Raw genomic sequence first — 21,920 nt, forward strand, 5'->3', positions numbered from 1 at the left:
GGAAGAAGTATATCCAAAAAATCCTGGAATTCTAGACCTCTCTAGCAGGGCTTTCCTAGAAGTTTGAGATAAATGACTATTTGTTTTCCTCTATATCTCCTCTACTAGACTGTGAGCTCCTAAAAAGTAGGGACCTTTCTTAATCTATTTTTATGTCACCTTTTAAATAAGGCCATTGATCCTGCCATACCAGGGTGGCAAGCTTTTCATATAAAGGACCAGACAGAAAATATTTTAGCCTCTGAGGGCCACATGGTCTCTTGTCAGAACTACTCATATCTGCTGTTGTAGTGAAAAGGCAGCCATCAATAATATGTGAAAGAACAGGTGTGGCTGTGTGCCAATAAAACTGTATTTACAGAAATAAAAGGCAAGTCAAATCCTGCCTATGGATTTTACCTATAGGCCAAAGTTTGCTGACCCCCGCACCAGGGGATAAGAATTATGTCCATTTTGCCTATCATTAAATCCTCAGTATTGACGAGATGGCCTGTCTTGTGTTAAGACTGATGCTCAATAAACATTTGTTGAATGTTGAACTCCAGAATCTTAAATAGGGGCTTATAGAAACTAGGTCCCTAATATATGTTTACAGAATTGAACCATAATTAAAAGGAAATACCATTTTACATGGTGTTTCAGTCTGAACATTTTGTAGTTCATAACATTTAGATGAATCTGTGGGTGGCAGTTCTATACAGATTACTGAGTTTGAGGGATGTTCCTCTAACTTTTTGATACACTCACGTCAAGAAGAACAATTTTGCTTTCTCATGGTTTGTACCTTGGAGCAGTTGATATTTGGTTCAACCAGTAATAATGAATGCACCTAGGGACTTCCCTGAAGGTCCAGTGGTTAAGACTTTGCCTTCCAACGCAGGGAGTACAGGTTTGATCTCTGGTCGAGGAGCTAAGATCCTACATGCCTTGGGGCCAAAAAAACCAAAACATAAAATAGAAGCAATACTGTAACAAATTCAATAAAGACATTTTAAATGGTCCACATAAAAATAATCTTTTAAAAAATGAATGCACCTACTAGGAATAAATATGTCTAGAGAGAGAACCAGGGAAGTGCTACCAGAGATTTGGTTCAGGTCATCGAAACTATTAAGTGCTAAATGTCCTAGGTAATGATTTCAAAAACCTCAAAAGTTTTTCACATTTACAGCACATACAACCTTTCAGCAGCAGAGAAACAATGGAAGTGTGCACCTACTTGGTAAAGAGAAGCTGAAGGATGGAGCTACCAGATCACTGATGCCATCTACCCATCTGCGGACTCAATCATGAATTACCAAGTTGCACAAGTTAGATTCCTTCATTCCTGGGGTCAGTTGAGCAATTGAGACCCTTAAATGAAGGACATCCCCACTGGAATTACCTTAATGCTTTCTTCCTGAAGTAAGCTATTATGTTGCTTCAAGTCTGAGTTCTTTCCTCGCTCATATCGAAGCTCTTTTTCTGCTGAGCTGCATAGAGTCTGGAGCCGGTGCAAATTCTGGTGAAGTAGTTGTACCTCCTCTTGCTGCTGGTATTTCAGTTTTTCTCCAGATGATGGATACTAAAAGAAACGTTTTACCAGGGAAACATGGACACTTTGAAAGAATGTTGGTAGAACGTGGGTTCCAGCCATCAGAATGTGATTAGTCACACTTACAAGTTTTTGGAGTTAGCTTCACTATAACCAATTACTCTTTTTACATGTATGGCTAGTTGTACATGTTCATATAATTTAACTCATACTAGAGTGAAAATATTGAGGAAGTTATGTGATCAAAAGCAACTAAGCATAGAAAATTGCCGTTCTTATTTTTCACAGTAATGAAGGGGAACAGAAGTGTGGGCAGTTTTAGAGCAAAACATGCCTTAAAGAGGGAGTACAGGGCTTCCCTGGTGGCTCAGAAGTAAAGACTCTGCCTGCCACTGCACGAGACGCAGATTCGGCCTCTGATGGGAGAGGATCCCACACACCTGGAGCACCTAAGCCTGTGCCCCATAGCCACTGAACCTGTGCTCTAGAGCCCAGGAGCCACAGGGGCTGAAGCCCACACACCCTAGAGCCCATGTTCCTCAACAAGAGAAGCTGCTGCCCTGAGCAACCCGCACACCACAACTAGAGTGTATCCCCTACTTGCCACAACTAGAGAAAAGCCCTCACAGAAACGAAGACCCAACACAGTCAAAAATAAATAAGTAAATAAAATTTAAAAATACAGGGAGTTCAAACCATCAATATATGGAGGAGTGTGAATGTGTGTGTGGAAGCTGTGTGTGTGTGTGTGCACATATGTGTGTAGTGTCTGTTGGTAAAGGGGAAGAGGACATTTAGCAAGAGATACTAAATTCCTAGACTTCCTCATCGCTTTCCTTTTACTCCGTGATTCTCCTTCAGTTACTTTTGAACAACACACTTTCCTGCCAGGCCTCTCTAGCACAATAAAACTCGTGACCAAAGGAAGAATTATTTAGATTTTCTAAAAGGTAGGCACATATAGGAGTGCTGAGTAGATAAAGAATTCAACCTTATTCAGCTCAATAGATAAGATACTATCTGTTTCCTGAGTCCTGGTCCAATGTAGCTTCCTGGTCAAGACTTTCTGAAAAGGTCACATCATTATTCTAGTTTATCTTGCTATAACAGAATTGCCGCAGTGAATTCCCCAAGTCCTGTTAGCCTTTTGGTTCTGGTCTTGGGTTAGTCAAAAAGGCAATCTGGATCCAACTTGTTTGTCTTAGAGCTACAAGTGTCTAAGATCCCTAGTTAGCTTGCTCTGGATAAATGCACTGTTATCTAAACATGTTCAAGTGATATTTATTCATTGTTATAGAAGAATAACTGATGGACATTCTAATTTTATCCAGTAGTTTAGAAGATTTGGTTTAATGTAAATGTATCCCCATGACTCAGATCTATTCCAGGAGAGGTATTACATTGAAGTTTTGGAGAGGGCAAGCCTAAGGGTCAATTCCAGATAAATTCACCAGAATAATCTAAGAGAGGGGTTTCCTTGGTGGCTCAGATGGTAAAGAATCTGCCTGCAATGCAGGAGACCCAGGTTTGAACCTTCGGTCAGGAAGATCCCCTGGGAAAGGGAATGGCTAACTACTCCAGTATTCTTTTTTCTTTTTTTCCACTTCAATATTCTTGCCTGAAAAATTCCATGGACAGAGGAGCCTGACAGGCTACAGTCCATGGGATCAAAGAGTCAGACATGACTGAGTGACTAACACTTTCATTTTCAATCTAAGACAGAAACCTTGGGAAGGCTTTTGGGAGCCAGCTTGCCAGCCTTCCTTAGAAAATTAGCTTGACGTGAGAACTATGTGCTTTCTGTGAGTCTGTCAGCAAGAGGAAGCAGATGACAAAACAGTTAAAAGGTCAGGCTGTAATGGAGATAGACCCAGGTTTCACCACAAAGTATCATACTAGGCCAATTATTTAACCTCTCTAAAGCCTCAGTTTCTTCATCTGTAAAGGGGCAACAATAATATTCCTGCCTCATTGTATTGCTTAATATACACAGAGTATTAAGTGCAGTGCCTAGGGCATAGTGAAAAATGTGAAACTACATATTAAATCTACAAAATTAAGACAATTAAATGTTCAAATGTGTTTCAAGAATAGTGGGAAAGTAATATCTAGAACTCAGATTGCAACCTCACTTGGAATACTGTTGAACAACAGAAATTAAGCCCTAAAGGTTATCAGCAGCCACAAATGATGTCACAAAAGACATATCAGCAATATAGTTCACATACTTACTCATAATAGGAACTCTCACAATTTTTTTTTACTATGTATTTGCCATTTATAAGCATTCTTTAAAGTTTCAGTGTTTATAGCTACCTAAATTTGCACATTATGAGATTAATAAGATGCAGCACACATGGAAAGTAGCAAAGTACCAGCACCATAATCTTGCGACATCAGTGAAGTCTAAAAACTACACACACACACAGACCCACACAAGGACTAAAAAGTAGAATGATCTATAGCTATCAGATGATCAAAGAGCTATATACACAGAAAGAGGTTCTGAAATTATCACTGCACAGTGCACTGTAGACAAAAATTCAACTAAAATGTATTTTCTGGGACTTTACCAGTATCAGTGGATAAGAATCCATGCTCCCAATACAGGGAGCCTGGGTTCGATCCCTGGTTAGGGAACTAAGATTCCACATATTGCAATTAGAGAGGCTGCATGCTGCAATGAAGATGAGTGCAGGCAAACAAACAAAAATAATAAAAAATAAATACATTAAAAAAATGTATTTTCTTCCTTGCTTGCTTAAAGAAGTAAATAAAATATTATGTGTGTGAAAGTTTTGGGAAATGTGAATTTTAAAACACAAATATGTTATTTTTTTTCCCATGAGGCCCATATCTACCTCGTTTACTGTTGTGTGTACCTTAACACAGGGCCTGGCACATCACAGATACTCAGTTAATACTGGTTGAATAAATGAATAAGAATAACTTACACTTCTTTTAATAATCCAGATTCACTGTTATGGAAGAAAATTACTGTTTCTGTGGCTATATGGTATATAGATTTGTTCATTCACAAAAAGTCTATTTTCCCAGATTTATCATAGAAATTTTATATATTTAATAGTTTTTTCACACACACCCACCAAGTATTGAGAAAAGATTCTTCAAGTAATGGGAAAGGGTAAATTAGAGAAAATTAATAAATTAACCTTCATGGCAAATAGGTGGGGAAACAATGTAAACAGTGACAGACTTTATTTTTGGGGGGGCCACAAAATCACTGCAGATGGTGACTGCTGCCATGAAATTAAAAGACACTTGCTCCTTGGAAGAAAAGCTGAGAAACCTAGAAAGCATATGAAAAAGCAGAGACACTACTTTACCAACAAAGGCACATCTAGTTAAAGCTATGGTTTATCCAGTAGTCATGTATGGATGTGAGAGTTGGACCATAAAGAAGGCTGAGTGCCGAAGGATTGATGCTTTTGAACTGTGGTGTTGGAGAACTCTTGAAAGTCCTTTGGACTGCAAGGAGATCCAACCAGTCAATCCTAAAGAAGATCAGTCCTGAATATTCATTGGACAGACTGATGCTGAAGCTGAAGCTCCAATACTTTGGTCACTTGATGTGAAAAACTGACTCATTGGAAAAGACCCTGATGCTGGGAAAGACTGAAGGTGGGAGGAGAAGGGGGCGACAGAGGATGAGATGGTTGGATGGCCTCACCTACTCAATGGACATGAGTTTGAGGAAGCTCTGGGAGTTGGTGATGGAGGGAAGCCTGGTGTGCTGCAGTCCATGGGGTCACAAAGAGTCAGACACAACTGAACTGAACTGAATAAATTAACCAAGGTGTTAGTTCTCATACTCTAGATTTTATTATTCTAAAAGTTCGCTGATCATTTTTAGCTCATAAGTAAACTTTAATCATCTTTGTGACCACAGTGTTCAGCCTTCACTCAAGCCTCCTACACTGGCCCACTGGCTGATAAAAGGATGGTCTGGGTATGAAAATTCAACCTCTTTTTGACTATGTGATGTCATACTTCCTTTTGGTCTTCTGAATAAATCCAGAGACTTCCTTCTCATTCAAATGTATCTGAATCTCCTTTTCAGGTATACATTTTCCTTGTTTACTATGACTTGACTATTTCTCACTCTATAGCCAAACCTCTTTTCAAGTATGTTTTTGACTTCTTTTATTATTACTCTTCCTTGTTTTCTTGGACTTCCCTGGTGGCTCAGACAGTAAAGCGTCTGCCTACAATGCAGGAGACCTGGGTTCAATCCCTGGGACAGGAAGATCTCCTGAAAAAGGAAATGGCAACCCACTCTAGTATTCTTGCCTGGGAAATCCCATGGATGGAGAAGTCTGGCAGGCTACAGTCCATGAGGTCACAAAGAATCGGACACGATTGAACGACTTCACTTTCTTACTTTCACTTTCTTTCTTTCTTGGTTTCTAAATGTATATTGAATCACTCCTCAAAAGCATATTATCAGTTTTCTGAAGTTGCTTTACTTATGAGTTGGTTTACTTTTGAGATTCTCCCTCTGTGGATCTCAAAATAATTCCTACAAAGGTGTGTGTAGGGAAATCTTAATTTGTACAAGAGGGAATCAGTAGAACTGAGGTAAAAGAATTGAGATATAGTCACTCCTTTTATTTCTCCTGCAAGCAGACTGCTAATAAATAGCAACTGTTTATTGTTCAGTTGCTCAGTCATGTCCGACTCTTTGCAACCCCATGGGCTGCAGCACGCCAGGCTTCCCTGTCCTTCACCATCTCCCAGAGTCTGCTCAAATTCATGTCCACGGAGTCAGTGATGCCATCCAACCATCTCATCCTCTGTCGCTCCCTTCTCCTCTTGCCCTCAATCTTTTCCAGTATAGGGTCTTTTCCAACGAGTTGGCTCTTCACATCAGGCAGCCAATTATTGGAACTTCAGCTTCAGCACCAGTCTTTCCAATGAATATTCAGGGTTGGTTTCCTTTAGGATTGACTGGTGTTGTCTCCTTGCTGTTCAAGGGACTCTCAAGAGTCTTTTCTAGCACCACAGTTTGAAAGCATCAGTTCTTTGGGACTCAGCCTTCTTTATGGTCCAACTCTCACATACATGGATGACTACTGGAAAAACCATAGCTTTGACTATATGGATCTTTGTTGGCAAAGTGATGTTTCTGCTTTTTTAATACACTGTCTAGGTTTGTCATAGCTTTTCTTCCAAGGAGCAAGCATCTTTTGATTTCAGGACTGCAGTCATCATCCACAGTGAATTTGGAGCCTGAGAAAATAGTCTGTAACTGTTTTCATTGTTTCCCCATCTATTTGCCATGAAGTAATGGGACCGGATGCCATGATCTTAGTTTTTTGAATGCTGAGTTTTAAGCCAGCCTTTTCACTCTCCTCTTTAAATAGCTATAGCCGTATTTTAAAGAATTCCAAGTCTGTGGCCTTTTCCCCACCAAAACAATGTATTTTGTATATCAAGCGAGGTACCAGGAACACAAAATGTGGCACAAATCCTGCTGTCCCCTATTCCACCTGCCCAGTGCCGACAATGACAATCAATCAGCATTCTTTCCTGCTGAGAATTCCTGAGCCTAAGAACCCTTTATAATAAAATGTATCAACGAATGGGCTCAGCTGAGATTTTGATTGCTATTTATTAACATTCGGGGCATGGTTATGATATTGCTCAATAGATATAAGCTAACAGTGATATTAAAAATTAAACCTCTATCCACAGCTGATCAGAGGAAATGGAGCCAGTCAGGCCTCATGTTTATCATACCTACCTGGGCACTACTGTCTTCTGTGGTATCCCCAGAGCTCTGAGACTGAAGGAGGCTCTGATTCATAAGGCTCAGCTCTTCTCTGAGCCTTAAAACTTCCTCAGGTTGCAAGGTCAACTGTTGTTCTTCACCTCTCATTTCTTGGTTCTGCTGTGAGTCCTCCTCCTTCCATCCCTCTCTTGGAAAAGTGCCCTCCTTTACTGCTTTCTCTGGAATTTCCTTCTGCTTATTTTCTCCTAGTTCGGGACTTAGCATAAATATAATAATAAAAAAACCATCAAAATGCTCCTTATAGTAGCAGAATATGGAGGAAAAATATGTACCAGTGAAGAAAGTGCTGCAAGCAAGATTTTTGACCTGAATTCTACAGTGGAGCAGTTGTCTTGTGCTTGGAAATAAACTTTAAAAACAAATCAGTCGTGTCTTTTTTACTGAAATGCAGGGAAATGACCCATCATAGGTTTTTGTCTGCTGCTGCTGCTGCTGCTGCTGCTAAGTCTCTTCAGTTGTGTCCGACTCTGTGCGACCCTGTAGATGGCAGCCCACCAGACTCCTCCATCCCTGGGATTTTCCAAGCAAGAACACTGGAGTGGGTTGCCATTTCCTTCTCCAATGCATGAAAGTGAAAAGTGAAAGTGAAGTTGTTCAGTCGTGTCCGACTCTTAGCGACCCATGGACTGCAGTCTATCAGGCTCCTCTGTCCATGGGATTTTCCAGGCAATCCCATGGGGTGCCATTACCTTCTCCAGGTTTTTGTCTACATGTAGACAAATAAGCAGTTTAGTGAATTTTTCACTTTTTCAACTTTTAGTATGGCATTGGGCAGATATAGCTTATAAAGATTTTTTTTTTAATCACTCATAAGCACCAGGCACTTTGGCAGGCATTAGGGTTACAACAGGACAAAATCCTGTCCCTAAGGAGCTTACAATTTAGTGAGAAATAAGGATAAGTTAACAAGTGATTATATTAAGCTAGTAATAAGTAATTGGAGGCCAGATGGATGAGTTGGCACAAGCTAGGCAGATGTAAAGGTAGGGATGTGTGCATACTTGCCTGTGTGGGTGTATATGTTGAAGATGAGGGACGTTGGAAGACTTCATAAATAAGATAGGTAAAAGCCTAGAGGCAAAAGAGAGAGTGAGCCTTAGGAAGATTATTTGGAATCTGTGCGTCAGAAAAGTCAGTTGAGAGATTGTTGTGATCTGCCTACTAACCAACAGTGACTGGAATAGGATGGCAGGGATGAAAAGGCAGAATGGATCCTAGAGAGATATTCAGAAGACAGTATTGATAAAATCAGTCATTTATTGGGTGTGGCAGGTGAGGGAGAAAAGGGAACAATGAGTGACACCTGGATTTCTGACGGAAACAAATGAGCAAGTGGATGGTAGCTCAAGAAGACAGAATGTAGGTATACACTGGAAAGATGCCTGGGGTGAAGATACAGATACAGAGGAATGTGAGCATACTCACAGAAAACTAGTCAATCTAATCACACTAGGACCACAGCCTTGTCTAACTCAATGAAACCAAGCCATGCCCGCGGGGCAACCCAAGACGGGCAGGTCATGGTGGAGAGGTCTGACAGAGCATGGTCCACTGGAGAAGGGAATGGCAAGCCACTTCAGTATTCTTGCCTTGAGAACCCCATGAACAGTATGAAAAGGAAAATGATAGGATACCAAAAGAGGGACTCCCCAGGTCATTAGGTGCCCAATATGCTACTGGAGATCAGTGGAGAAATAACTCCAGAAAGAATGAAGGTATGGAGCCAAAGCAAAAACAGTACCTAGCTGTGGATGTGATTGGTGATAGAAGCAAGATCCGATGCTGTAAAGAGCAATACTGCATAGGAACCTGGAATGTCAGGTCCATGAATCAAGGCAAATTGAAAGTGGTCAAACAAGAGATGGCAAGGGTGAACGTCGACATTCTAGGAATCAGCAAACTAAAATGGACTGGAATGGGTGAATTTAACTCAGATGACCATTATATCTACTACCGCGGGCAGGAATCCCTCAGAAGAAATGGAGTAGCCATCATGGTCAACAAAAGAGTCCAAAATGCAGTACTTGGATGCAGTCTCAAAAACGACAGAATGATCTCTGTTTGTCTCCAAGGCAAACCATTCAATATCACAGTTATCCAAGTCTATGCCCCAACCAGTAATGCTGAAGAAGCTGAAGTTGAACATTTCTATGAAGACCTACAAGACCTTTTAGAACTACCACCCCAAAAAGATGTCCTTTTCATTATAGGGGACTGGAATGCAAAAGTAGGAAGTCAAGAAACACCTGGAGTAACAGGCAAATTTGGCCTTGGAATATGGAATGAAGCAGGGCAAAGGCTAGTAGAGTTTTGCCAAGAAAATGCACTGGTCATAGCAAACATCCTCTTCCAGTAACACAAGGAAGACTCTACACATGGACATCACCAGATGGTCAACACCGAAATCAGACTGATTATATTCTTTGCAGCCAAAGATGGAGAAGCTCTATACAGTCAGCAAAAACAAGACCGGGAGCTGACTGTGGCTCAGATCATGAGCTCCTTATTGCCAAATTCACACTTAAATTGAAGAAAGTAGGGAAAACCACTAGACCATTCAGGTATTACCTACATCAAATCCCTTATGATTATACAGTGGAAGTGCGAAATAGATTTAAGGGACTAGATCTGATAGAGTGCCTGATGAACTATGGAATGAGGTTCGTGACATTGTATAGGAGACAGGGATCAGGACCATCCCCATGGAAAAGAAATGCAAAAAAGCAAAATGGCTGTCTGGGGAGGCCTTACAAATAGCTGTGAAAAGAAGAGAAGCAAAAAGCCAAGGAGAAAAGGAAAGATATAAGCATCTGAATGCAGAGTTCCAAAGAATAGCAAGAAGAGATAAGAAAGCCTTCTTCAGCAATCAGTGCAAAGAAATAGAGGAAAAGAACAGAATGGGAAAGACTAGAGATCTCTTCAAGAAAATTAGAGATACCAAGGGAACATTTCATGCAAAGATGGGCTTGATAAAGACAGAAATTCTATGGGCCTAACAGAAGAAGATATTAAGAAGAGGTGGCAAGAATACATGAAAGAACTGTACAAAAAAGATCTTCATGACCCAGATAATCATGATGTGATCACTAATCTAGAGCCAGACATCTTGGAAAGTGAAGTCAAGTGGGCCTTAGGAAGCATCGCTACGAACAAAGCTAGTGGAGGTGATGGAATTCCAGTTGAGCTGTTTCAAATCCTGAAAGATGATGCTGTGAAAGTGCTGCACTTAATATGCTAGCAAGTTTGGAAAACTCAGCAGTGGCCACAGGACTGGAAAAGGTCAGTTTTCATTCCAATTCCAAAGAAAAACAATGCCAAAGAATGCTCAAACTACCACACAATTGCACTCATCTCACATGCTAGTAAAGTAATGCTCAAAATTCTCCAAGCCAGGCTTCAGCAATACGTGAACCGTGAACTCCCTGATGTACAAGCTGGTTTTCAAAAAAGCAGAGGAACCAGAGATCAAATTGCCAACATCTGCTGGATCATGGAAAAAGCAAGAGAGTTCCCGAAAAACATCTATTTCTGCTTTATTGACTATGCCAAAGCCTTTGACTGTGCGGATCACAATAAACTGAGGAAAATTCTGAAAGAGATGGGAATATCAGACCACCTGACCTGCCTCTTGAGAAATCTGTATGCAGGTCAGGAAGCAACAGTTAGAACTGGACATGGAACAACAGACTGGTTCCAAATAGGAAAAGGAGTGCGTCAAGGCTATATATTGTCACCCTGCTTATTTAACTTATATGCACAGTACATCATAAGAAACGCTGGGCTGGAAGAAGCACAAGCTGGAATCAAGATTGCTGGGAGAAATATCAATAACCTCAGATACGCAGATGACACCACCCTTATGGCAGAAAGTGAAGAGAAGCTAAAAAGCCTCTTGATGAAAGTGAAAGAGGAGAGTGAAAAAGTTGGCTTAAAGCTCAGCATTCAGAAAACGAAGATCATGGCAGATCATCACTTCATGGGAAATAGATGGGGAAACAGTGGAAACAGTGTCAGACTTTACTTTTTGGGGCTCCAAAATCACTGCAGATGGTGATTGCAGCCATGAAATTAAAAGACGCTTACTCCTTGGAAGAAAAGTTATGAGCAACCTAGATAGTATATTCCAAAGCAGAGACATTACTTTGCCGACTAAGGTCCGTCTAGTCAAGGCTGTGGTCATGTATGGGTGTGAGAGTTGGAGTGTGAAGAAGGCTGAGCGCCGAACAGTTGATGCGTTTGAACTGTGGTGTTGGAGAAGACTCTTGAGAGTCCCTTGGACTGCAAGGAGATCCAACCAATCCATTCTGAAGATCAACCCTGGGTTTTCTTTGGAAGGAATGATGCTGAAGCTGAAACTCCAGTACTTAGGCCACCTCATGCGAAGAGTTGACTCATTGGAAAAGACTCTGATACTGGGAGGGATTGGGGGCAGGAGGAGAAGGGGATGACCAAGGATGAGATGGCTGGATGGCATCACGGACTCAATGGACGTGAGTCTGAGTGAACTCCGGGAACTGGTGATGGACAGGAGGCCTGGCGTACTGTGATTCATGGGGTTGCAGAGTAGGACACGACTGAGCGACTGAACTGAACTGAACAGAAACCTTGGGATTAATGAGCCAGGGAGAAGGGGGAAAGTAAGAGGTAGAGGATCAGTCTGGTCAGAAGCCTAAAGACTTGTGCGGAACAAGCAGAGGACAGGGGCCTGAAGAGCAAGCTCTGAAGCCCGAGTAGGGGGAGGAAAACCAAAAGGCTGTGAGCCACTGAAGCCAAGGGAGGGAACATACCTTCCATGGTTAGACAGTGTGAATGAAAAGTGAACACAAACAAGTCCATTTTGGTTTTATTCCATGAATCTTAAATTTGTTTCTGGTACCTTAGGGTCTAGCACAAGATGTTTCACAAGTTATAGTTGGTGTTCAAATTCTCTAAGAAGGCAATTTGGCAGTACATCAAGAGCCATAAAAATGTTCAGATCTTTTGACTGAATAATAGCATACCAGTGAATTTACTGGTATAAAATACTTGGCAAGAAGAAAAAAGCTGAATATATAATAATGCTCATAACCACAGTATTTAAAACAGTGATTAAGTGGAGACACAGAAATGGCTAAGATGATTAAAGATAAACCAACTTGAAAGTGGTATGTAGACTATTCATCAACATTAAATACTTAATAAAGTTGTGGAACAATGAGTAATATATATGTATTGTGTGTAAACATCATACATATGGGAAAGGTATATACAGAAAAAAAACTGGAAAAGAACACAGGAAAAATTTTATCTATTGAGTTTTTTTCTCTTTTAAAATTCCTTTAGGAAGGGGGGTTCATGTTTGGGAACGCATGTACACCTGTGGTGGATTCATGTCAATCTATGCCAAAACCAATACAGAATTGTAAAGTAAAAATTAAAAATAAATAAATAAATTAAAAAAATTAAAAAATAATAAAATAAAATAAAATTCCTTTAATATTGTATGAAAAAGAATTAAATATTTTACCTTGATCTCAGCAATTTTTTTAAAGGTAATATATTCATATTAAAAAGCAGAGACATTACTTTGTCAACAAAGGTCCATCTAGTTAAGGCTATGGTTTTTCCAGTAGTCATGTATGGATGTGAGAGTTGGACTGTGAAGAAAGCTGAGCACCAAAGAATTGATGCTTTTGAACTGTGGTGTTGGAGAAGACTCTTGAGAGTCCCTTGGACTGCAAGGAGATCCAACCAGTCCATTCTAAAGGAGATCAGTCCTGGGTGTTCTTTGGAAGGAATGATGCTGAAACTGAAACTCCAGTACTTTGGCCACCTCATGCGAAGAGCTGACTCAATGGAAAAGACTCTGATGCTGGGAGGGATTAGGGGCAGGAGGAGAAGGGGACGACAGAGGATGAGATGGCTTGATGGCATCACCGACTCGATGAACGTGAATTTGAGTGAACTCCAGGAGTTGGTGATGGACAGGGAGGCCTGGCGTGCTGCAATTCATGGGGTCACAAAGAGTCGGACATGACTGAGCAACTGAACTGAACTGAATATATTCAAATGACAAAAAACATGAGATAAAGAGTAGAACGGTTTTAAAAATAAATTTCTGATAAAATAATGATTCCTTCCATCCCCCATAAACTCTTTTCCTTTTCCTACTCTCAAAGGAAGCTGCAGACTGGGAAAATGCAAATATATACCTAATATTTTTTTAAAATGGAAAAAGTGACTTCTGCATTCAGGAAGATAAAGTAGACATACTTTTCCCTATTTTTCCCAACAAGTAGAACTAAAAACTCTGGACATTATATATAAAACAAATATAAGAAGACTCTGAAAAGTAGGAAGAAGTGAAATCAGCTAGGGAACTCAGGACTTGAAGAATGACATGTCTATGAGTTTCCTGGGTTTTATTGTAGCCATGTATATTCGAGACTTAGTGCTGAAGAAGCTGGCAACCCAGACAACACCAAGAAGCGTAGATGAAAGGCTTTTTACTCTGTACAGAGGACCAGGAGTTGGACAACCAAGAAAGAAAACGTTTGGACATTATCCACTTTTCCCCAGCCAAATGTCATAGAAAAAAACTCTGGTTCTACTTCACTCATGTCAGCAAAGGTCAAGATGGGAGCCCAAATTTCCACTTTCACCAGGTATAAGAAGGTACCTCAACTCCTCTGCTGGGGATAGTGTCAGAGGCCAGTGGGAAGCAGGGGTTTTCATCCCTTCCAGGTAGTACTAGACATGGGGAATATGGACTTCCACCCCTACCTGGAAGTAAGGAGGTACCTTTCTCTCTACTGGGGTAGTTTCAGAGGAGGCCTAGTAGAGGGTTACGACTTTCACCACTGCCCTGCTCATGATATCATGGGGGCCAAGCAGAGAGCATTAACAAGACATCCCTCCCATCACAGTCAGTGCAGTACAAGTAGAGGCCTAGTGAGGAGTAGTAACTCCTACCATTACCAGCAGTAATGAGGAGTCCTTCTTTCCTTGGGTGTTCATAGAGACTGAGTGGGGAACCTAGACTTCTACTTTAACCTAGGGTAGTAATGAGACAATATACTCCTCCATGTCACCTGCCCCAGAGTGGCATCAGAACAAGCCAGCTAAACAGAAGGTTAAATAAAACAAGATGTAGAGTTTAATAACATAATACCCAAAATATTCAGATTTCATTATAAAATTATTCATCATACCAAGAACCAGAAATCTCAACTTGAATGAGAAAAGGCAACAATAGGTGACAAACCAAGATGTCAGGATTATTTTAAAATATTTTAAATCAGACCTCATAAAATAATTCAAAAAGCAATTATGAAAATTTGAAACAAATGAAAAGGTTGAAAGTCTGAAAAGAACTAGAAAATCTCAGTAAAGAAATAGAAGATACAGGAAAAAAAACAATGGAAATTTAAAACTGAAAAATACAATAACCAAAAATTAAAAACTCATTGGATAGAATCTATAGCAGAATGGAGGGGGCAGAGAAAAGAATCAGTGAGCTTGAATACAGAACAATACAAATTACCCAATCTGAAAAACAGAGAGAAAACAGACTGGTGGGGAGGGAAAGGAAAAAAAAAAAGTTCCTCTGGGAACTGTGAGATTATAGCAAAAGATCAAATGCTTTTGTTATTGGATCTTGGAAAGAGAGAATAGGTAGGGCTGAAAAAGTACGTAAAGAAATAATGGCTACAAACCTCCCCAGACATAAGCATACAGATTCAAAAGCTGAGTGAGCTCCAAACAAGATAACCCTAAAGAAATCCATACCAAAATGCATCAAAGTCAAATTTCTGAAAAACAAAGACAATCAAAACTTGAAAGGAACAGGAGAGAAACACTACTTTATCAATAGGGAAAGATAATTCAAATGACAGCAGGCTTCTCATCAGAAATCAGAGAGATCAAGAAGGAATTTGCATAACAGTTTTCAAATGCTGAAAGAGAAAAGTGCTGATCCAGAATTCTATACCCAGTGAAAATATTCTTCAGGAATGAAGAGGAAATCAAGATGGTCTCAGATGAAGAAAAATCAGAAGAATCTGCCACTAGCAGAAGTACTATAAAAGAATGACTACAGGAAACTCTCTATATACATAGGAAATGATTAAAGAAGGCACACTGGAACATCAGGAAGGAAGGAAGTACAGAAAGAGTAAAAATCTGGATAAATACATTTTCCTTCTCCTTTCGAGGGGCTTCCCTGGTGGCTCAGATGCTCAAGAATCTGCCTGCAGTGCAGGAGACCTGGGTTCGATTCCTGGGTTGGGAAGAGCCCCTGGAGAAGGGCATGGAGACTCACTCCAGTGTTCCTGCCTGGAGAATTCCATGGACAGAGGAGCTTGGCGGGCTACAGTCCATGAGGTCACAGAGAGTCGAACATGACTGAGCAACTTTCATTTTCACTTTTTCCACTTTTGAGTTTCCTAAATTCTGTATAATGGATGAAACAAAAGTTATAGCACTGTCTGATGTGGTTCTAAATGTGTGTAGAGAAAAATTTTAAGACAATTATAAATAGGGGAAGGTAAAGGGACATAAAGGGAGGTAAAGTTTCTACATTTCATTCAAATTGGTCAAACTGTGTGTATGTATGTATGTGTGTGTAAAACACAGTACCCAGAGTAACCAATGTAAAGCCATGAAAACAAGTACACTCAAGAACACTATAAAAAGGTGGAATTATTAAAAAGTGTTCAAATAACTCATAGGAAGGCAGAAAACAGAAAATCAATACAAACAACAGAGAGAACAAATAGAGAACCAAAAATGAAAAAACAGCAAACTTAAGCTCTAATAGATCAGTAATTACATTACATGTAAATAGCCTAACCACACCAATTAAAACAGACTGGCAGAGTGGATTAAAAAATAAGACCTAACTATATGCTAGTTACAAAAACTCATCTCAAATATAGTAATAAAAGCAGGTTGAAGGCAAAAGGATGAAAAAGATACATCATGCAAATGTTACTAAGAAGAAAACAAGAGAATCTATATTAACATCAGATAAAATGGATTTCAGAAATAAGAAAATTAAAAGAAAGAGAGAAGGACATTATTTACTGATAAAAGGGTTAGTCCACAAAGAAGACATAGCAACCCTAAAATGTGTATGCACCAAACAACAAAGCTACAAAAGTAAAAACTGAATAACTAAAAGGAGAAATAAACAAATCACAATTACAGGTGGAGATTTTAACAACCCTTTTGCAAAAACTGATAGAACAACTAGATAGAAAATCAGCTATATCAGTTCACACTGAAAAAGCATTTGATAAAATGTAACAATTTATGATAAAATCTTAAAGAAACAGAATAGTAACTTCTTTAATTTGACCAAAATCCAACAGTTAACATTATATTAATGGTGAAAACCAAATGCCTTCCTGATAAGATTGTAAACAAGACAGAGATATTCATATTCACTACTTTTATTCAACATACTGCTGAAAGTCCTAGCTAATATAAGTTGGCTAAGAAGGAAATAAAAGGCATACAGATTAGAAAAGATGAAATAATCTGAAATGTCATGATTTTCAGATAACATAATTGTCTATATAGGAAATTCCAAGGAATCTTTAAAAAAAAAAAAACCTAGAACAAATAAGCAAGTTCAGCAAGGTCCCAGAATGCAACATAAATAATTGTTATTTCTGTATATTAGCAATGAACACATAAACACTGAAATTTCAAGTACCATTTACAATTGGTCAGAAAAGTGAAATACTTAGGTATATATACACAAAACATGTATGAGTCTTGTCTGATGAAAACTATAATATACTGATGAAAAAAAATAAAAGAATATATCTAAATCTAAACATAAATGTAGGACATACTGTGTCCACGGATTGGAGGATTCTTCTTAGGAAAGATGACAATTCCTCCTAAATTGATATGCAGATTTAAAACAATTTGTATCAAAATTCCAGCAAGATTTTTTACAGTTACAGATAAGATTATTCCAGCATTATATGAAAAGGCAAAGGAATTAGATAGTTAAAGGATTTTGAAACAGAATAAATATAATTAGTCTATCCAATTTCAAAGTTTGTTATATAGTGATAGTAATCAAAATTGTGTGATATTAGTGGAGGAACAGACACACAGATCAATGGAATAGAATTAGAGGAACCAATGGTGAATGGAATTGTTTCCTTAATTTCTTTTTCTACTTTCTCATTATTAGTGTATAGGAATGCAAGGGATTTCTGTGCAACAAAAAGAATAAAATACTTAGGAATATATCTACCTAAAGAAACTAAAGACCTATATATAGAACACTATAAAATACTGATGAAAGAAATCAAAGAGGACACTAATAGATGGAGAAATATTCCATGTTCATGGATTGGAAGAATCAATATAGTGAAAATGAGTATACTACCCAAAGCAATTTACAAATTCAATGCAATCCCTATCAAGCTACCAGCGATATTTTTCAAAGAACTAGAACAAATAATTTCAAGATTTGTATGGAAATACAAAAAAACTCAAATAGCCAAAGCAATCTTGAGAAAGAAGAATGGAACTGGAGGAATCAACTTGCCTGACTTCAGGCTCTACTACAAAGCCACAGTCATCAAGACAGTATGGTATTGGCACAAAGACAGATATATAGATCAATGGAACAAAATAGAAAGCCCAGAGTTAAATCCATACCCATATGGACACCTTATCTTTGACAAAGGAGGCAAGAATATACAATGGAGGAAAGACAATCTCTTTAACAAGTGGTGCTGGGAAAACTGGTCAACCACTTGTAAAAGAATGAAACTAGATCACTTTCTAACACCGCACACAAAGATAAACTCAAAATGGATTAAACATCTAAATGTAAGACCAGAAACTATAAAACTCCTAGAGGAGAACATAGGCAAAACACTCTCCGACATAAACCACAGCAGGATCCTCTATGATCCACCTCCCAGAATTCTGGAAATAAAAGCAAAAATAAACAAATGGGACCTAATTAAAATTAAAAGCTTCTGCACAACAAAGGAAAATATAAGCAAAGTGAAAAGACAGCCTTCCGAATGGGAGAAAATAATAGCAAATGAAGCAACTGACAAACAACTAATCTCAAAAATATACAAGCAACTCCTGCAGCTCAATTCCAGAAAAATAAACAACCCAATCAAAAAATGGGCCAAAGAACTAAATAGACATTTCTCCAAAGAAGACATACGGATGGCTAACAAACACATGAAAAGATGCTCAACATCACTCATTATTAGAGAAATGCAAATCAAAACCACAATGAGGTACCACTTCACACCAGTCAGAATGTCTGCGATCCAAAAATCTGCAAGCAATAAATGCTGGAGAGGGTGTGGAGAGAAGGGAACCCTACTACACTGTTGGTGGGAATGCAAACTAGTACAGCCACTATGGAGAACAGTGTGGAGATTCCTTAAAAAATTGCAAATAGAACTGCCTTATGACCTAGCAATCCCACTGCTGGGCATACACACTGAGGAAACCAGAATTGAAAGAGACACATGTACCCCAATGTTCATCGCAGCACTGTTTATAATAGCCAGGACATGGAAACAACCTAGATGTCCATCAGCAGAGGAATGGATAAGAAAGCTGTGGTACATATACACAATGGAGTATTACTCAGCCATTAAGAATACATTTGAATCAGTTCTGATGAGATGGATGAAACTGGAGCTGATTATACAGAGTGAAGTAAGCCAGAAGAAAAACACCAATACAGTATACTAACACACATATATGGAATTTAGAAAGATGGCAGTGATGACCCTGTATGCAGGACAGCAAAAAAGACACAGATGTGTAGAGCGGACTTTTGGACTCCGAGGGAGAGGCAGAGGGTGAGATGATTTGGGAGAATGGCATTGAAACATATATAATATCATGTAAGAATCAAATTGCCAGTCTATGTCCGATGCAGGACACGGCACGCTTGGGGCTGGTACATGGGGATGACCCAGAGAGATGTTGTGGGGAGGAGGTTGGGAGGGGGGTTCATGTTTGGGAACGCATGTACACCGGTGGTGGATTCATGTCAATGTATGGCAAAACCAATACAGAATTGTAAAGTAAAATAAAATAAAAAAAAGAATTAGAGAAACCAGAAACAGAAGCTCACAATCATGCCTAACTCATTTTTGTCAAAGATGTGAAAGCAATTCAATGGAAGACAGTATTTTTAAGAAATGATGCTAAAGCACTTGAATATCTATGGGCAAAAAAAGAGAATCCCACCTAAGTCTCATACCTTATACAGAAATTAATTCAAAATAGATCATGAGCTTAAAAGCAAACTATAAAACATAGGAGAAAATATTCAAGATTTAAGGTGAGGCAAAGAATTCTTAGATTGAACACCAAAAGTATGATCTGTAAAAGGAAAATCTGATACCTCATCAAAATTAAAATTTTTTTCTCTGAGAAAACCTTGTTAAGAGGATGAAAAGACAGAGCATAGACTGGGAAAAATATTTGCAAGTCACATAACCAACAAAGAAACTAGAATCTAGAATTTAAAAAGAACTCTCAAAATTTAACATTAACAAGACTAATCCAGTTAGAAAATAGGCAAAACATATCAAAGGAGACTTCACTAAAGAGGATACACAGATATACACAAAAAGATGTTACACATTAGGAAAATGCAAACTAAAACTACAATGGGTTATTACTACACGCCTATTAGAATGGCTACAATTTAACAGTGATAGCACCAAATGCTAGTGAGGATACAGAGAAACTGGGCCACTTAGACACACCTAGTGGGAATGTAAAATGATAGTCATTCTGGAAAAAGCTTGGCAATTTATTTTAAAAAGTATAATTAAAACTAAATATGTGAGTCCCTGGTTACCCAAAATTGCATTGCTGGGGATTTATCCCAGAGGAAAAAATAATATGTTCCCATAAAACTTAAATATTTATAGCAGGTTTATTCATAATAGCCAGAACTGGAAATAACCCAGGTGTCCTTCGATGGATGAAAGCTTAAAAAAAAAAATCTGTGGTATAGCCATACCAAGGATATACTACTCAGGAATGAAAAGTATCCAACTATTGATATATGCAATAACCTAGATGAATCTCTAGAGAATTATGTTGAGTGAAAAAAGTCAACCCTAAAATACTACTTATTATATAGTTACATTTATATAACATCCTTGAAAAGAAAAACTTACAGAAATGGAGAATAGACTAGTCAGAATAGAACAGGGCCAGGAGTTAAGGAAGGGGTGAAGTAGGAGGGAAGTGGGGGTGGCTATAAAAGGACAACATGAGGTGTCCTTGGAGTGATGGAAATGCTCTGTATCTTGACTGTATTAATGTCAATATCCAGATTATGATACTGTACCACAGTTTTGCAAGAGGTTACCATAGGGGGAAACTGGTAAAGCATAAATGGGGATTGCTATTATTTTTCACAACTGCATGTGGATACACAATTGTCTCAAAAGTTTAGTTTCAAAAATGAAAAATCTATAAACTGGCCATTTATTATTTATGAAGGTGCTTGATTTGTCATATTTAGAGGGGTGAATAATAAAGAGTAAATTTAGCCAGACCTACTTTGGCCACCTCATGCAAAGAGTTGACTCATTGGAAAAGACTCTGATGCTGGGAGGGATTGGGGGCAGGAGGAGAAGGGAACGACCAAGGATGAGATGGCTGGATGGCATCACCAACTCAATGGACGTGGGTCTGGGTGAACTCGGGAGTTGGTGATGGACAGGGAGACCGGGCGTGCTGCAATTCATGGGGTCGCAAAGAGTCGGACACGACTGAGTGACTGAACTGAACTGAATATGGTTTCCTTCTATAACTGCATTGTGGCCATGCAGTCACAGGAGAAGAGAAGCTGCCTTCATCATATTTCCATAGTTTAAAGTTTAGATGGTCCTCCTCTTAGGTAGGTCCATAAGATGTGCCGGTAAACCCTTGTTCAGAGCACAGCAGTCAGTGAGTCTTCTCTGACTTGGAGGAAACGATAAACAGTTCTTTCCCAGGGACAATCTTGGGATAATGCCATTTTACATCTTTATTAGTAGTCTGGATAAATGAACTGTATTCATATGAATTAATTAAGAACTGCAATACCCAAGAATATGGGTATTTAATTTAATCTTAATATAGTAAGACCAAGATTCATTAAAATAAATGCTCTCCAAAAAGAAAAGGCTTTATCTTTTTAAAAGGTATAAGAAAAAATATGACTTGGAAACAAAAAGAAAGCTGAACAGGTTTTTAAAAGTAATACAGTAACCTCCCTGGAGGCCCAGTGGTTGACTCTGTGTTTCCCCTGCAGGTAAGCAGGGGTTCAATCCTTGGTTGGGGAATTAAGATCAAGATCCCACATTCCATGTGGCCAAAAAACAAAATTAAAAAACAAACAAGCAAAAAACTTTATCCAAATACTACTACATATATTGTATTATTTTTATATGATGATAATAATAATGTAAAATTTGCATGGGTAAGAGTAGACTACCAGTCAAAAATGACATGGAACTGAGAACATGCCCTGCAGTCAGTACACCTTACAGCTTAGGGACGAGAAAACCCACCATGCCTCTCAAA

General features: G+C 38.9%; 1 protein-coding gene across 10 annotated transcripts in view; it reads right to left on the reverse strand.

Annotated features, from left to right (window-relative positions):
- CCDC30 (coiled-coil domain containing 30) overlaps nucleotides 1–21,920 on the reverse strand; it is a 136,880-nt gene that overhangs the window by 38,864 nt on the left and 76,096 nt on the right. For 5 of the 10 annotated variants that reach the window (XM_040231489.1, XM_040231487.1, XM_040231488.1 and 2 more), the window contains 2 exons: nucleotides 7,299–7,542; nucleotides 1,385–1,564 (listed from right to left, as the gene is read on the reverse strand). In XM_040231489.1, the coding sequence (XP_040087423.1) occupies nucleotides 1,385–1,564; nucleotides 7,299–7,542 (424 nt within the window). The remainder of the gene's footprint in view (nucleotides 1–1,384; nucleotides 1,565–7,298; nucleotides 7,543–21,920) is intronic. The other 5 variants (XM_040231493.1, XM_040231495.1, XM_040231494.1 and 2 more) reach the window with 1 other exon arrangement.

Source organism: Oryx dammah, unplaced genomic scaffold, assembly GCF_014754425.2.
Source record: "Oryx dammah isolate SB20612 unplaced genomic scaffold, SCBI_Odam_1.1 HiC_scaffold_28, whole genome shotgun sequence".
Taxonomy (NCBI): Eukaryota; Metazoa; Chordata; class Mammalia; order Artiodactyla; family Bovidae; genus Oryx; species Oryx dammah.